The 18,186-nt window shown below is 38.5% G+C and overlaps 1 protein-coding gene across 5 annotated transcripts in view; it reads right to left on the reverse strand.

Annotated features, from left to right (window-relative positions):
- The window catches only part of FANCD2 (FA complementation group D2), a 51,890-nt gene that overhangs the window by 10,568 nt on the left and 23,136 nt on the right, over positions 1-18,186 (reverse strand). For all 5 annotated transcript variants that reach the window (XR_006729773.1, XM_045529741.1, XM_045529740.1 and 2 more), the window contains 17 exons: positions 15,125-15,234; positions 14,032-14,089; positions 13,245-13,364; positions 12,410-12,483; positions 11,944-12,090; positions 11,299-11,399; positions 10,767-10,882; positions 9,643-9,751; positions 8,966-9,076; positions 8,586-8,698; positions 7,248-7,391; positions 5,547-5,663; positions 4,546-4,674; positions 4,290-4,408; positions 2,675-2,785; positions 1,419-1,549; positions 111-201 (listed from right to left, as the gene is read on the reverse strand). Coding sequence is in view for 4 of the 5 variants with exons in the window: in XM_045529741.1 (XP_045385697.1) it covers positions 111-201; positions 1,419-1,549; positions 2,675-2,785; positions 4,290-4,408; positions 4,546-4,674; positions 5,547-5,663; positions 7,248-7,391; positions 8,586-8,698; positions 8,966-9,076; positions 9,643-9,751; positions 10,767-10,882; positions 11,299-11,399; positions 11,944-12,090; positions 12,410-12,483; positions 13,245-13,364; positions 14,032-14,089; positions 15,125-15,234 (1,901 nt within the window). In the remaining variant the exon portion in view is untranslated. The remainder of the gene's footprint in view (positions 1-110; positions 202-1,418; positions 1,550-2,674; positions 2,786-4,289; positions 4,409-4,545; positions 4,675-5,546; positions 5,664-7,247; positions 7,392-8,585; positions 8,699-8,965; positions 9,077-9,642; positions 9,752-10,766; positions 10,883-11,298; positions 11,400-11,943; positions 12,091-12,409; positions 12,484-13,244; positions 13,365-14,031; positions 14,090-15,124; positions 15,235-18,186) is intronic.

The following is an 18,186-nucleotide window of genomic DNA, read 5'->3' on the forward strand; positions in this document are numbered from 1 at the left end:
AGTTCCCCCTAACAAAGGGGAAGTGAGATCTCCCTGACAAGACGGGGGATCCCAACAGTAGCAAAATGGAAAAAGGCTATTGGCTCATTGGAAGAAACCAAACATCTCACCAGAGCAAAGCATGGAGCTGGTCACTTGAGATGTTGTTCTTTTCCTCCCCACTTGGCCACACCCGACAGAGGAACTGTCTGGCCAGGGAAGCTGTTAGAAAACAAGACAAAGGCATCTCATATATGAGAAATTGACCATACTCATCTTTCAGGCTTTTGGGGATGATTATTGATCAAAAGGATTATTATTTTAAATTTACTAAAAAGTTCCTAGTCTAACAGGCAATTTTTAAAAAGTTGTTACATTCCTGCTCCATTGGCCCTTCTGCCAGAAATAAACCCATTTGTCTAAGATGCAACACATCCAACCTGCTCACCCCATCCTGAAACACACAAACATGAACATACATGGACACACACAGAGAAGAGGAATGCTACTGGGCAGTGGGAAAGGCAATCTTGTTCCTCCTAGGCAGGCCAATGGCAGTGACCAACTCATAGCTTCAGAACAAACTGTCCCCTTTTTTTTTTTTTTTTTTTTTTTTTTTGAGACAGAGTCTCGCTCTGTTGCCCGGCCTAGAATGCCTTGGCATCAGCCTAGCTCACAGCAACCTCAGACTCCTGGGCTCAAGTGATCCTCCTGTCTCAGCCTCCCAAGTAGCTGGGACTACAGGCATGAGCCACCATGCCCGGCTAGTTTTTTCTATATATATTTTTAGTTGTCCATATAATTTCTTCCTATTTTCAGTAGAGAGGGGGTCTCGCTCTTGCTCAGGCTGGTCTCAAACTCCTGAGCTCAAACGATCCACCCACCTCAGCCTCCCAGAGTGCTAGGATTACAGACGTGAGCCACCGCGCCCGGCCTGTCCCCTCTTAATCAATAAAGAATAATAAAGTTTTTTGGCATTTTTATCTTGCTATCTTTTTGTGCTGCCAACTAGGACATATAATCAGTAAGTTGCATGCCAAGAACTATGATAAAATAGTTAAAGGAAAGGTCAGGGAAGTGGCCAGTATTTCCTTTATACTTGACCCTGATTTCTCCTTTTTCTCCCATTTTATTAACCTCATAGTTTATGTCTCTTTTTTGTAAATGGCTCAGATAATTAAAAAAAAAAAGGGGGGGGGAAGAACATGATTAAACAGAAAAGTATCTAGCCAGCTGATCTAACCAAACTCAGACTAAGCAGTGTCAGCCAAATCAGTCATAGCTTCTTCTGGGTCTTTGTTGGTATAGCAAGAGGGCATGTCCAAAGTTACACAGGGATTTACATGGGAAAATGTACAAAGTCCTGGGAAGCCTCAAGTTTACAAGTGTGAGATATTAATCCTATCCATGAAAAAAAAAAGAGGATCTGGGCCCATCACCAATTTTTTCTTTGTTCTGAGCAGGAGCTGTAGATTTCTCCAAAATGACCATCAAAAGTCTGATGAGATAAAAAGCACACTGGAAACTAGGAATGCTGTGATGGAAATTCTGCAAGTAATGGAAGCTCTGGCTGTAAAGAGACAAGGAAAAAAACACAATAGTATCACATGTATTACAGATATGTTTACATCCACGTGAGTTGCCCAAGGCCCCTTTAAGTGTCTGATGGCCTAATTAGAATCCTGCTCATTTTCACGAGCTTTAGTAACAACTTTTTCTCAAGCATCTTGGTAGAAAACCATGTCTTTGTATGGAGAAAGCCCAGGCAGAAGAGAGCCCCAAAATGGAATTGTTGGCCTTTCATGTATGCCAAGAAACCCAAGGATCACACTTATACGTACAACCCTGGATAAATTATTTGTTCTTTAAAGCCTTAAGCAATATACATAAAATAATGCTAAAAATCTGGGTTCATAGAGAAAAGTGAAAGGAAATTATAATATAAGGCAGAGCAAGCAGAGATTTTAATATATGTGTCATATATGGTCAGCTTTCAATACAGTAAAGTAATGGGAGATGGAGAATCACAACTAATCCAAAAATGTAGTTATAATAAAACTAGAGTCAATTCCTGATTGATTGGCGAGGTGTCAATCACTATATTATATTTAAAATTTTAAAAAGTCCTTCCCTACAGGCAGGAATGACAAGCATTGATTGTTGACCCAGTGATGGTCTAGGCTATCAGGGGAGGTGAGAGAAAGACCAGTCACTCTGGTTGAAGCTGAAAGCCATGCCCTTGAAATCACCTTATCACCTCCCTTGTCCACTGCCTAGCCCTCAGCCATATATGGTCTTCCTCCAAGACTGGGGGGGTGGGTGGGTAGAGACAAGTAATTAGTGATAATTAGCTGCTGCCCAATTTCCCCACCCTGCTGGGAGACAGAGTAGATCCTTGGATAATCAAGAGCTGACTATAGATGGTCAATGTTTTCATCATCATTACCTGAAAAGACAGAGTAAATGGACTGATGTATGCATGAAGATTTAGCATGATTTGTTTAAGGGTTTCTAATGCTTCAGGATTTATCAGAATACATAAGTAAGAAAGCTCATACACTAAGGAAAGTAGCTGAAAAATATCAATTTCATTCACAACTACTGAAAGACACTCAAGTTATTTCAAAGAAATCTTGCCAATCATATTCCTAGGAGTTTCTTAGGACAATACTTTGAGATACGTAGTCTGACCCACCTAAGCAGTTCCTCCAAGGGCTGTTCATGTTCTCTCTGCTTCAGTCGGCTAGTAAGGACCTCAAGGGCTGAGTATAGTAAATTACGATTTTCAGGTTCAAAAAATCCACCCCTAAGAGAAAATCAAGGTAAGATGGTTTAGCTTAGTTTCAGGAAGATTACTTGGACAGCATTTGAGGACCCTGGCCTCCAGTCTGTACCCTGAATAAGTCAACAGAGTTTAAAAAAAGAACTGAAAGTATTCAAAAACCAAATTCAATTACAGCTCTAAGTATCAGATTAGAAGTTGAAGTGTACCCAAGACAGTCTTTCCTTAAGGACCAAACAGTCCTCAGAGTTTTATTTTCAAGGGAAAGAAAGCTCTCCTTCAGTCCCTACTGTTTGGAAGCAGTGGAGAGAGAGGGACAGATGGCTATCTAGATGATATCTAGAAGATAAAATCAACAGGATTGAGTAATCAGATGTGGGAGAGAGAAAGGGTGGAAAGTGAGGGAAGAACAAAGAATAACTCCTAGTTTCTGGCTCAGGCAGCTGGTGGTACCATTTACCAAGCCAGGCAAAGCTGAAGGAGCAGTGGTAAGGATGATACATTCCGTTTTGGAATGTGATGAGTCTGAGGTGTCAATGACACATCTAAGGAGGTGTTGAGTAGGCAGTTGAATATAAATGTCTATTGCTCAGAAGATAAATTGTAGCATAAATATAAGCCTGGGTAAGATAGCCCAGAAAACTTGTATAATGAAAGGGCTCCGGGCTTAGCCCTGACGAACAGATGTATTTAAAGGACACACTTGCCTCATTTCTACTTTTGTCCATGCTGTGCCTTCCAACTCATTCCTTTACCTTCCCCTAAAGGCCATCTATACCTTCAAGAGCTCAATCAAGTCCCACTGCTTCTATGAAGGTATCCCAAAATACCCCAGCTCACACTGTGTTCAGCTCTTTACCACATAATCTGAAATTTATTTACTACTTGTTTAAGTAACAGTGTCTTCAATAACAGTTTTCCCCAGTATTTTATTGATTTATTTTTTGAGACAGACTCTCACTCTGTTGCCCAGGGCTAGAGTGCCGTGGCGTCAGCCTAGCTCACAGCAACCTCAAACTGTTGGGCTCAAGTGATCCTTCTGCCCGAGTAGCTGAGACTACAGGCATGCGTCACCATGCCCGGCTAATTTTTTCTATATATTTTTAGTTGTCCGGTTAATTTCTTTCGAGTTTTTAGTAGAGACGGTATCTCGCTCTTGCTGGTCTCGAACCCCTGACCTCGGGTGATCCTTCCACCTCGGCCTCCCAGAGTGCTAGGATTACAGGCGTGAGCCACCGCCCCGGCCTTCCCCAGTATTATAATAGAAAGCTTGCTACAGGAAACTAGACTAAGAATCAGATGGCCAAATAAGGTTAGCTCATCAGCAAGTCACCTAATATGTCAAACAGTGGCTCCATAAAGACCAAATGAAATGAAACAGACAAAACACTTCACAAAGAATAAAGCACCATACTTACATAAGGTTTTTGGGCCTTCCTTCTTTTCTACATCTCAGTACCTTGGTGATGCCAAGTAAAAGCAAGTATATATTCATTTCTCTCTACTACCACACTTCCTACATACTTACCAAGAAAAAAGCCCAAGAAAAATCTGCAGTAGCCTCTGATAGCAGGAAGCCATTATGTAGTACTCCTGAACTTTCACTCCTGGTCCATCAACCACACCATGATTCTCAGTGGCTAAGCACTAAAAAGGAAAATGACTTTAGGACAGTTGCTTCAGCAATTGCCCTCATTTTCCTTTAAATTTTCTCAGCCAAAAATGAAATCTTGTGTTAACTTAGTAATTTCTAAGTCTTTAAAATGATAAAATAAGTATCTGACCTGAAAATAATTGTGAATATTCTCTAGATGGTTACACATTGGGGTCAGCAGTTGAACAACACAATGAGCAATTTCTTGGGAAGATCTCTGACGAAGATGTGAGAATCCAATATCCCGGCTTCCTTTATTCTATAATAAATTCAGAGTTATGGGGGAAAAAACTGCTAGATAGCTTCTCTGAAACCAAGGATTCGCTATGGAGTTTAGTCAAACTTATTTCACCAGGTAGGAGCAGATGGAAGGAATGAGTTGCTTGCCTAAGACTATATTCTAACAAAGAGAAAAAAATCTTGTTCCATCTTCAAATAATGGAGAGACTGGCTTTTGTAAAGTAAGAAGAGTATTTGATTGAGAAGTCATAACTAATGAGATAAACCTCACACAAAAGTGGAATCATTTAGGTTGGTAAGAATGTAGAGCTTCGGAGGGGTTGGGGAGCAAGGGCAATATCTGTAACCTAAACTTTTGTACCCCCATAATATGCTGAAATAAAAAAAAAAAAAAGAATAGCAAATAGTAAGAGCAAATAGTAAGTACAAAGAAGAAAGAATCAAATAACTGGGTATATTAATGTTTAAACATTTACACTCCAGACTTCCATATTTTGTTGTTTGTATCAGCCAACTGCTTCCCCAGATGCTAGGTATACATTTATATTATACATTGTACACACATTTGAGGTTCTGGTGTCTCTAGACAGCCAACTATTATACTCAGGCTTGGGCATGGGCTAAGTTTGGGAGGCTGTTAAAACCAAAACCTGAGTAAAGAACAGGATTTAAGAATGTTCAGGGTATTTAAAAATACATTTGTTTTTTGTTTTCTCTGTTTCAGAGTTCCTTTTTAAGGCAAGGTGAATATGGTCTAGCAATAGGGCTGCCCCCACTCTACCCAGTTACCCAAACACAATGCCAAAGAAAGTGTGACAACTTATTCACCACTAAGACCTCCTTCTTTTCAAATCTACTAAGCCCAGATCCTATGCTTCTGTCTATACTAACCTTGAGGAAGGGGACTCTCCTGGCAACAGGAGGTATCAGCATATTCTCCACCTTCTGGGCAAGATCTTCCAGTAAGAAAAGCAGCTCAGGGGGCCCAAGTTGCACAACTTCTGTAGCCTGTCACATGGAAGAGAGAGAGATGAATTCCAAGTATGTCCTACTTATTTTTTTGTACATTTCAAGTTCACTCTTTCCAATGGGTAAAAAATCTGACTTTTAACAAAAAAGAGGAAAATTTCCCCCACATAATTTAAAGGATGGCTGTTGTTCTCTGTCAACTGATCAAAAAGTCAAGCATTTCCAAAATAAAACAAATTTGCAAATTATTAAAATAGGAATCCAAAACAGTATGGTTTAGAAGGCATACTTTTTTCTATAGAAATAAATTCCTCTGTATATCTTTCCAGCTGTGGACCTAAGATGCATTTCCTAAATATCCTGAATAAAAAATGACTAATTTAAGGGAATTTCACTTTTTTCTGCTCGTTAAACAATCCTTGCATACTTACTTTCCCATAATGTTTTGCTACTATGAACTCTGGGCAGGGTCCCAGAGTAATCCAAGTGTACTAACTATACATTGCCAGAAGCAGAACAGGTGAAATACAGTCTCATTTAAAACTGTTCACTCAACACACACTTATGGGGAATTTCCTAAGGGCAAGCTGATATAGAAAGATTTTTTTAAAAGCGATACTATCTCTATTCTGAAGTGCCTACAACTATCAGCTAAAAATCCATGTTATTTTTTTTTAACCTTGAGAAATTTTACTCTCTCGTGAAATCCCATATCAAAAGTTATTTTTTTTCTGTGAAAATGTCCTCTACCCCCAACGTCATTATAAATACCATCCTCTCAGAGTTTCACTGGTACTTGGTTCAGACCACTAATGTAGCACACAGCATGAACAGAGTAGATTACATTATGAGCTTTTTTTTTTTTTTCTTTTGAGACAGGGTCTTGCTGTGTCACTCAGGGTAGAGTGCAATGGTGTCATCATAGCTCATAGCAATCTCAAACTACTGGGTTCAAGCAATCCTCTTGCCTCAGCCTCCCGAGTACCTGGGACCACAGGCATGTGCCACCACGCCTGGCTAATTTTTCTATTTTTTGTAGAGACAGGGTCTCCCTCTTGCTCAGGCTGGTCTTGAGCTCCTGACCCTAAGTGATCCTCATGCCTCGGCCTCCCAAAGTGCTAGGGTTACAGGCATGAGCCACTGTGCCCGGCAGATTATGAGCTATTTTAAGGCAAGCATCATGCTGTACATACTACTGAATTGCCATTGTCTAGATTAATGGCAAACACAAAAAAGGCCTCAGTGAGCATCTGCTGGATGCTGAACAAATATCATGAAAAAGTGAAAATAGCATTGACCACTATAAACCACAACAGTGTTCCTCTACAAAAATAATTTAAGTAGCCTATTATTAGTATCCTAAGATAAGAATCACTCACTAGCAACATATTTTATAATGTCTAACACATTATAAAAAACTTAAGACTTATAAGTTTTATAAGTTTATATTATAAGTTTATAATAAACGGGATAATGAAGATGATTATTCAAAATTACTTTCAGATATAAAGGCTTTTAAAGTCAGAGCCTAACTTCTCAATGTCATGGTGTTCTTTGTGAAATAAGAGTAGAGCTGAAGAACTCTCTGAAAGATTAGTTCTGAAATACCAGTCTGTCACTTACTTCGGTGTGCATTTCAGTATCTAAGATGAACTTGGTCACAAGTCCACAATGCAGAATAGAGAACACCTCAATGTCCAACTCTCGGAAAAAAGTATGGTAATTCTGTAGTGACACTGACATTTTTTCTTCCTTCCCTGGGAACTCCTACGGGGAAAGAAGCAGAAACCAAGAGAATAAATAAGTCTTTAATTTTTTTTAGTTTTAAAAAAATTTTTATGAAGTTGGAGGGGACTGAGGTTCAATTTCCTTTTTTTTTTTTTTGAGACAGAGTCTCACTTTGTCGCCCTGGGTAGAGTGCAGTGCAGTGGCGTCATTGTACCTCACTGCAACCTCAAACCCCTGGGCTCAAGCAATTCTCCTGCCTCGGACTCCCAGAGTGTTAGAATTATAGGCATGAGCCACCTTGCCCAGCCAATAAGTCTTTTATATTAATCTAAGTTTTAGCGAAGATTTTAAAGTACAAATATGCATTCATTTTATGCAAAAAGTTACGTTTTCATCACATCACCAACTTCCTTTCACCAAAGTCCCTAAATATTCCTGAGACAGAACACTTAATTAATACGAGGATATAGGTCACACATCAAGATCTTTGGTTGATTTCTACTTAGGGATGAACTATTAGGCAAATTAAGGGATTATGGTATGGTATAGAAAACTATGAGCTTAGGAACAGGTAAGATCTGGCTTCAAATCCTAGCTTAAGCATTTATTAACTGTGTGACCTGAGACAAGTTACTTACCCTCTCTGGGTCTTAGTTTCCTCAACTATTAAATGTGGTATTAATACTAGTCTTGGGTTTTTAGGATAATTAGAGAAGCTATACATAATAAATATATAATAAATAGTAGCTGAAACAGAAATAATTGAGATCCAATTTCTCAAATACATAAAACCTATTCAGGTACAAAGTTAAAGGAAAAGGGAACTACTGTTAATCAGGTACCAGAAATTGCACTAAGCATTTCATGTTATCTTGATTCACTGGGAACTTGATATTCTGGCATGAAAGGGGAGGGAGGCTAAAAGAAGTGTATATAAAACTACGTCTTAAGACACAATTTGATAATTGCTAGAAGAGAGAATTTGAAATACTCTGGAGTACAATAAAGGGACTAAAATCTTCAAGATAATAGAAAAAACAATTTACAGTATGTGATAGGAATAAGGACTTAGAGTCTAATCCAAATCTTGCTACTAAGGGGGTCACTCCAAGGCCTAGTAGAGTTCATCTGACTATTCCGTAATTTTTCGCTTTGTAAAATGCAGAGAATAAAGCTGGCTCTCTGTTAATCTCAGTGGGCTGTAACCTTCATGGACATCTGTCATTTCAATACCTTGTTCAGCTGGCTTCTATCAGATGGTGTAGGGTGGCATTCTGAATTATCTTCTTTTGAAAGTGTGTCAGGGGAGGATGTTTTGCTGCCATCTGCTTTTCGCTTCCTTCCTCCTTATATTTCAAAAGGAGAAAAGTGACTCATGTAATCAATAATCATGTTTGCCAAATATCACTGCCCTCAGGAAACAACCTGTTGAAAACTACCTAGAGGTATAAATGGTAATTTTATAACCCTAAAATACAGCATATTTATAACCCTGCAAAAGGGTTCAATTACATAATCTCTCCAGTGACTAATGCCTTAATACATTTAACCTTTTAGGTTAATTTAATGTGGCTCATATGGAGATAGAGATAAGAAGAAAATAACATACTCACCTATCTTTCCTTTTTTTCTGATTTTTGCTGAACCAGCAGTACTGGTATGAGGTGTCACATCTAAAGTTTCTAAGTCAAAGTTTGCGAGAGGAGGGACATAGTCTGGGGTGACTGAAACAGAAAGCAGACAGAAACTCAATGTATACCAATCATATACCACCATTAGACATGAATGGTAATCACTAACTTGGCTAAAAACTAGTTTCTAAAATTACCAAGAGTGGCTGAATGTTTGTAAGATACAGTCGAATCATCTGACATTGTTCTGGCATAGCAAAATGGCCAGAGATAATTTATGGGAATATCATGTTAATTGATTAGGATAAATTAATATAAAAACATTCTAAATAATAATATAAAATAACTAAGCAGATAAGGACTAAAAATAAATAAACTTACATGTAAATTCTAAAGATATTAACAATATTTGGTCACACAGCAGTTTGTTTTATTGTAGATGAGCATGAAGGAGGCTCCGTAATTTTTATTTTCTTAAGCAGCAAGAACTCTTAGAGGCAACAACAGGAGCAAAATGAACCTATTCACTAAAAATTTTGTTCACCATTCATTTTCCTCGACCCAGAGGAATAGGAGACAGCTGTTATTGAGCCTGGCTTAAAAGCTCTTTACCTCCTCACCACTGACCTAGTAGGGTCAGCATAGGACACTTCACTTACCTGCCAAATATTTTTCCAGGATTTTCTGTAGTTCTACAATGTGCTTCAACCGGGTGAGCACCTTCCCCTTCATCTCAGGTGATGTTTGCTGGCAGAAGGCATTCACAACCTGCAAAGTACAAATTATGTTCTCATACTTTGAAATGTTCACATTTTAACCTTGTTTGCATTATTCATCCAGAGCAGAAAGATGCCACTAAGCAACAGGATCTGTGAGTTTAGTCTATAAAAGTGTTCTCAGTAAGGTGGTATAGAGAAAAAAAAAATAGCTAAGCCAAAATACAGGAGATCTGACTTTTAATCTTAGTTCTACTTATTACTAGTTATATAACAAGGTGGAATAGCTAGAGAGCACATACTTTGTTAAAACAAACTCTATTCTGCTACTTTACTAGCTGTGTGACCTTGGCCGAGTCTTTAACCTTTCTAAGCTTTTACTTCTTCAACTATAAAATGAGAATGTAGTTATATCAATTAAAGAGTATAAATAAAAAAATTAGTCCAGCACAGTGGGCTACATTCTTATTATACCTAGTACAATATAAGTGCTTAATAAATTTTCATGATTTTGAAATCTCTGTACTTGAAATTCTATATGTGTAAATCAAGGAAAATGCCGGTTCTGCCCAATAGAACTATGAGGATCGAATAAGCTCATTCAAGTGCACATTCTCTGAATAATATGTGAGAGGAAGGCAGTGAGAAAGAGATGTAAGATGTTGACATCATTGTTGTTATTATCGTTAAGCACAAATATGTTCTAAGGAAGGGAAACTACCACTCACTCATCTCACTGAATCAAAACCGTAAGTGCATGCCTGTGCTAGCATGAGCAGTATTTTCTCATGGTGAAGGTGAGGAGTTTATTCTAGGCGGAAGAATATGACGAGAAGGCTTGGAGGAAGTAAAGCATGGGCAACATAAAGTGAATTCTAGTATTCTGATTTGGCTACATCAGGAGATACATATAATTGGGGAGTGGTGGGACATAACAGAAAAAGAAGCACATGGGGGTTAGTGCTTGGTGGAAACATTTTAGGGAGGCTTGTGGGAACCAGGAAAATAGTTTTCTTTTGAGAGAAACTACGGACAATAGGTGAAAAAGTTCTAGTAACTCTGCTCACCTCTCGAAACCAGTTGAGAGTAAGAAATATGAGTGAACACATGAATGAATGCTCTTTAGCAGACATGGACTTCAGCCTCTCACCAGGCTCCAGGTCAGTGAGAAACACAGGACAATCTGAGAGGGAAAAACAAACATTTCCAACTCCTTCTCATCCAAGCCAATAGAACCATGATGCTGCCCCTGGAGACAGTTCTCCTTGCTACTTCCTGTCCCCTTAAACTCATATTTGAGGGTTAAGATTTGATTAAAATACTTCCATATTATACAGCAATCAACATATATAATTGGGAAGTTTCTGCAACAATTATAGAGGGAAGGGCCAGGAAGCAACATGGAAGTATAACAATTGATTTGTTAATATCATGGGATTCTGTATGTAACATTTTGTCTTTGTAATTCCATTATTCCAAGGTTATACTACTCTGCTAACGTTAGAAAACTGTCCCTCACATACTATGTACTGGTCTGCCCCTTCCCTAAGTTTATAAAAGGTCACTAAGAAGAAGGGATCTGATGACTTCATCCTGTACCTAGTAGACCATCAATCTCCTCCAAGTTTCCGTTATGTTGTCTCTCCACACAAAGTCTCAGCAACCGGAAATGGGGAGCCAGGCACAAAGGAGACACCAATCTGGGAAGGAAAAATTCATTTCTAGGCCACACTTTCCAGGCATATTATACTCTGTTTACAGAGAACCCAATGTCATAATTAAAGAGTTTTCCCCAAAATATTAATAAATGTCTACTTTCGAGAACAAATGGTAAGGAACTTAATGGATACTCAGTAAATATATAATGAACTGAATCACAGAAGGCAGGAGGTATATGGAGTGGACATCTATGTGATAGGAGAAGCAAAAAGTAAGATGGAAGGAGATGGTGACAGGGACAGAGGTAGCCAAGGATATTTACAGGAGGGAAAGCAAGGGATAAAAACTAAAAAGAAAATAGCCTCACAAAATAACCGTTGACTGTCATGAAGCAATATAAATCTCAACCCCAGAGTCCAAGAAAAAACAAAGATTCTGTCCCATTCTTTCTAACCCCTCTAAATACCACCTGTTTTGGGAGAAATCTTTCTGATTCAAGTTCCCCACAGATTGAAAGAACTGTCAAACTCCCTGTGAACATTCAAAACACTAACAGAGATTTTCAAAAAGAAAAACTGTACTGACTTTTGGCCTGATTCCTGTGAAGTCATGCGACCCCCATCTTTTGCTAAGTCCTGAGAGAACAACAGTGGCAGGAGGTTGATGGCGATCCCATCACGAGTATTGTATTCTTCCAGTCCGTAGAGAGCTTTCACAGGAAATGAAAAGTCACTGTGGAGAGAACACAGAATCTAATGTCCTAGCTCAGGGGTAAGCAAGGTGATGGGGGAAACCACTAGAACAAACCAATTTCAAACAAAACTATAATATTATGGGGAGAAATCAGAGACAGGAGAAAGAACAAGAAGGAAGCCTTTCAGCAATTCTAAAGCTGCAGGTGCAAGGGTGCTGGGGTTGGGAGGAAAGAGGCAGTGGGAGTGGGTGGACTTGGCTGAAGTCAAGAGAATTATGAAGTTTGTTATCAGCCACTGAAAGAACTGACATAACTTCTTCACCAGTACAACCCAGCCAGCAGGTAAACAGTACTTACCCTTCTGGAACAACACAGAAGTCCACCACAAAGGCATCTTGGAAACCATCAAAGATGGTCTGCCCAACCCATTCCTTCAGGAATCAAAACAAACAAAAAAGGCAGTGTAGCTCAGCATATACTTTCCATAGAGCCCTAGATAAATCACCGTTAACCTTTCTAAAGCCTCAGTTCCCTCATTTCTTTCTTTTTTCTTTTCTGAGGCAGAGTCTCACTCTGTCACCCTGGCGAGATTGCACTGGCATCATCATAGCTCACAGCAACCTCAAAATTCTGGGCTAAAGGGATCCTCCTACCTCAGCCTCCTGAGTAGCTGGGACTATAGGCATGTGCCACCACAACACCTGGCTAATTTTTCTATTTTTAGTAGAGACAGGGTCTCTCACTCTTGCTCAGGCTGTTCTCAAACTCCTGAGCTAACTGATCCTCCCACTTTGACCTCCCAGAGTGCTAGGATTACACGCAAGAGCCACCTGGCCAGGCCAGTTCCCTCAGTTCTAAAAAGGAAATAACAATAATACAGAGCTCATTGTTGTGAAGTACAAAAAAGATAATGCACGAAAAGTGCTTAGCACAATGCCTGGTATGGAATAGGGCCCACAAATAGATTGTGGCTATCAACATCACCACCACCACCACCATCCTTCTCCTCATTACTATTATGTGAAAGAGGCCTTGGAGGAGAGCCCTGAGGCAGGGTGGGGCAGAATAGCCTTCCCAACTAGAACTTGGGAGACCTCAAAGGATGTTCTCTCAACAGAGACAAGGACCTTTAAGGGTGTGGAGTAAAGCAGCTCTCATGCATTATTGCTTTAACAAAGACAACGGGCCTTACCAGGACTTTTGGAGCCAGCTTTCCTCCTTGGATCAGGTTGGCAAACTCATCATAATAAAGTGCAGAGGCCCAAGGAGACTGCTCACTACAGGAATGAACCAATTGCAGCAAGGTGGTCACCTGGAGCAGACAAAGAGAAAGCATGCCAACCCTTCCTAAACTCCATTCACCCCATTCAATAGTAAGCTTTTCCCTTTCTAACCTTACTGGTGCAACTCTACCTCTCACCTGAGGTTTTCCTGAACTTCCTGACCAGTCTATCACCTTCCAATCTCATCCCTTTTCCAATCCATCAGATATATGCAGCCAAATTAATTTTTCTAAAGCAAAGCTGTGATTATGCCATTTCCATGCTAAGAAATCTTTAAGGACTACCTTTGCCTAAAGAATGAAATCAAAATGTCTTGCTTGACATTTAAGGCCCTCTGTTTTCTATCTCTGAACTAGCTTTATGTCCAACTTTCCAATCATACACTATTGTCTCTATGAGCCAACCAAATTGCCCATCTTTCTTGCTAAGAATTTGCAATTTAATTAGAGGGATTAGACAGATACAGAAATAAATGCACCCAGGCCAGAAGATTCTAAGTGTCACAAGAATGATACAAACCACAAAAGCTATGAGTTCACGAAAAAATATTTGGGGAGGAGGTGTTTATTTATTTAGCCTCTCCCCCTGAGGAAAAAATATTTTTAAAAAGAAGTACTCTTTCTGCTGGACTGACAGTGACAAGAAGCAATTCCTAGATTACTCATAAGCATAGCTGACTACATTATAAGAACTCACCTGTGTGCACTCTTCATTGCTCAGGTCGGTTCTCCCTTGAGTCAAATTAGATCTACTTCTAAAAACAAGGAATTTTAGTTTCATTTTTGTAACATTTTATAAGAACTGACAATAAATTTAAAAATTCTGCCTTCCCTGTGGCAGACGGGAAGATAAAAGTGCATGAAGGCATACAGAAGTATTTATTTTATCCATATAAAATATAGATTAAAGGATGGCTATCTTATATTTTTTAAGGGCACACTAAATTAGTAGTAATAAGAGTAAGCACTTATTTAGTACATACTATGTGCTGGGCATTGTTCTAACCATTTAATGCTCTCAATAACTCTGTAAGGTAAATATTATCATTATCCTTATTTCACAGATGCAAGACTACAAAGGCACAGAGGTAAAGTAAGGTCATTCAGTTATTATAATAAGCAATGGAGCCAGGATTTGACTCCAGCAAGTAGCATGGCATCAGTGAATGAATTCTCAACCAGTATCACTGTGCAGTCTCTTCCCGACATTAATGCTGATTCTAAGGATGCCTCCTGAAATCTCAGGAATTCCTGACAGATAATTTCCAAGAAGGATGAACTGAATTCCAATGTTAATTTGTAATGGCAACATCTAATCAGGCCCCAAATCTGATGCTTCTTTAGATGCTATCATTTGGGGCATCAAAGAACAAGAGGGGAATCCACACGGAAGACTTTATTTGTACCAAATGTGAAGTTCTAGACAGGAATAACTCAGCAATATGGAAATCTGCATTGTCTAGTGTATAGTTCAGGAGCAGATACAGAAAAATGCATTCCAGGAGGATCAGGGTTCCCTTTTGCGCAAAGATTCCTAGAACTTTATCTATAGACAATCCATAGTTTTAACCACAGGAATACAATGACTATTTTCAAGTTTCTGCAGAAATTACATGATATATACAGTCAAGATTAGAGGGGGACGTGGAAAAGGAGAAAAACAAATTTGTTCACTTTTATAATTTTAACATCGACTGATAAAACAATGTACACAATATAGCACTTTATTTTGTAAGGCAGCAATTTGATTAATGGATCTTGAGCCACGAACGTCAGAATCTCCATGTTACCTGTCTGTAGCCATGATGTTAGCCATTGTGACAGCACCAATAATCCCGATGAGTTTGTACTTGAATATGGTGCTAGAGAGCTGCTTTCGTATCACCAGGTGCATGTCATCCTGCAATGAGATAATGACGGAAAAAGATAAAGATGCTGGAATGGCATAGCAAAAGAGCCTAATGGATATTAGAGCCAAAAAACCCAGAGTAGGAAGGGTTCTATCATTTACTAACTGTATGGCTTTTAGCAAGTCATTTCATCTCTCTGAGTCTCAATTTTCTCATCTATAAAATGGGGAAGGTTGTTTTAAGGATTAGAGACAAATTATAAAAAATTTCTAGAACAGTGCCTGGCACATGATAAACATTTAATAATAGTGGCTATTATTATTGTGGTAGTTGCTGTATAAGGACATAAGAATTATTATGTTGTTGGCTGCTCAACTAAAATAATGAAATAGACTAAAATACTTAGGTATAGATTTAATCAAGTAGATGAAAGACTTGTACATTAAAAACTACAAAACATTGGCTGAGCACAGTGGCTCATACCTGTAATCCTAACACTCTGGGAGGCCAAGGCGGGAGGATCATTTGAGGTCAGGAGTTCAAGACCAGCCTGAGCAAGAGTGAAATCCTGTCTTTACAAAAAATGTAAAAGTTAGACAGGTGTGGCGGCACACACCTATGGTCCCAGCTACTCAGGAGGCTGAGGCAGGTGGATTGCTTGAGCCTAGGAGTTTGAGGTTGCAGTGAGCTATGACGACACCACTGCACTCTAATACAACTGCACTCTGGCCAAGGCAACAGAGTGAGACTCTGCCTCAAGAAAAAAAAAAAAAAAAACCCTACAAAACATTGCTGAAAAAAGTTAAAGACCTAAATAAAGGAGAAGATATCCTATGTTCATGGATTGAAGTCTTAATATTGTTAAGATGACAATACTACTCAAAGTAATTCAATGCAATGCTTATCAAAATCCATCAACATTTTTTGCAGAAATAGGAAAGTCCATACTAAAATTCATACAGAATTTCAAGGGATCCCAAATAGCCAAAACAATCTTGAAAAAGAACAAATTTGGAGGGCTCACACTTTCTGATTTCAAAATTACTACAAAGGTACAGTAATTAAAACAGTGTGGTACTGACATAAAGAGAGACATATAGACCAATGGAATAGAGAATCCAGAAATAAACCATTGTTGTGATCCATCGACTTTTGACAAGGGTGCCAAGATCATTCAATGGTGAAAGGACAGTCTTTTCAACAAATGGTGCTGGGAAAACTAGATATCAATATGCAAAAGAATTAAGTTGAACTCTTACCATACATAAAAATTAATGCAAAGTGGATAAAAGACCTAAATTTAAGAGTTAAAAACTTTCTTTTAGAAGAAAATAGGGGAAAACCTTCATGACCTTGGATTTGGTAATGGTTTAAGTATGACACCAAAGGCATGAGCAACAAAAGAAAAAAATAGATAAATTGGATTTCATCAAAACTAAATACTTTTGTGTATCAAAGGATACTATCAAGAGAGTGAAAACATAACCCATAGAATGGGAGAAAATAATTGCAAATCATGTATCTGACAAGGGATTAATATCTAGAATATAAAAACAAAAGGCCAGGTGTGGGGGCCCATGCCTGTAATCGCAGCAGGCTTGAGAGGCCAAGGCGGGAGGCTCGCTTGAGGTCAAGAGTTCAAGACCAGCCTGGGCAACAAAGAGAGACCCTGTCTCTACAAAAAATTTGTAATAAATTAGCCAGGCATAGAGCCATGTGCCTATAGTCTAAGAAGTTTGAAGCCAGGCTGGGCAACATAGGGAGACCTCATCTCTAAAAAAAATAAAAAAAATAAAAAAAAAAAGGTAAAAATGGGCAAAGGACTTGAATAGACATTTCTACAAAGACACCGAAATGGTAAATAAGTACATGAAAAGATGTTTAACATCATTAGTCATCAGGGAAATGCAAATCAAAACCACGAGATACCACTTCATTCCCACTAGGATGGTTATAATTAAAAAATGGAAAATAAGTGTTGGCAACAATGTGGAGAAATTGGAACCCCCAGGCATTGTTGGTAAAAATGTAAATGGTACAGTTGCTGTTGAAAACAGTTTGGTAGTTCCTCAAAACGTTAAACATAGAATCATCACATGATCCAGCAATTCTACTCCTAGGTATCTATCTCTAAAAGAATTGAAAACAGGCTCAAACAAATACTTGTACACCAATGCTTATAGCAGTATTATTCAAATGGCTAAAAGGGGAAAACAACTCAAGTGTCCATCGATGGATGACTGGATAAGCAGAATGTGAGATATATATATAATGGAAAACTATTCAGCTATAATAAGGAATGAAGTTCTGATACATCCTATAACACACATGGACCTTGAAAACATTATGCTAAGTTAAATGATCAGAGATAATCAGGAGCTTCGGGGAGAAAAATGCATAATTTCTGCCTAGGTACACCTAGGTACAAAGTTTCTGTTTGGAATAATGAAAAAGTTCTGGAAATGGAGAATGGTGACGGTTGCATAACATTGTGAATGTACTTAATGCCACTGAATTGTACACTTAAAAATGGTTAAAATGGTAAACTTTATATCTATATTGTACCACAATTCAAAAATAAAATAAAAGTTACATCGTTATGAAGCAGTCTCCAAAAATATACCACTAAATGCAAAAAGCAAGATGTAGAATGAGAGGGAAAAGGGGTGGGCTATAGGTAAACACAAATTTGTAAATGCTCAGAACATCTCAGAAAGCTATAAAGTAGTAATAGTGACTGCCTCTAGGAAGACAAAGCAGTTGCCTAGAGGATTGAGAGGGAATGAGAGTGATTTTTCACTGTACACCCTTCCATACATTTTGAACTTTGTACCATGTGTATGTATTACCTAGCCAAAAACATTTTTTTAATTAAAAAAAAAAAAAAGGTGCTGGTTATTCAAAGTCACAGTCCAGTATGGATTATTACCATAAGATGGCACTGAAGATACAAAAGAGCTATGAGTTATGATTCTAATCCAATCTCTTATTTTAGGCCCTTT

Source organism: Lemur catta, chromosome 18 (genome assembly GCF_020740605.2).
Source record: "Lemur catta isolate mLemCat1 chromosome 18, mLemCat1.pri, whole genome shotgun sequence".
Taxonomy (NCBI): domain Eukaryota; kingdom Metazoa; phylum Chordata; class Mammalia; order Primates; family Lemuridae; genus Lemur; species Lemur catta.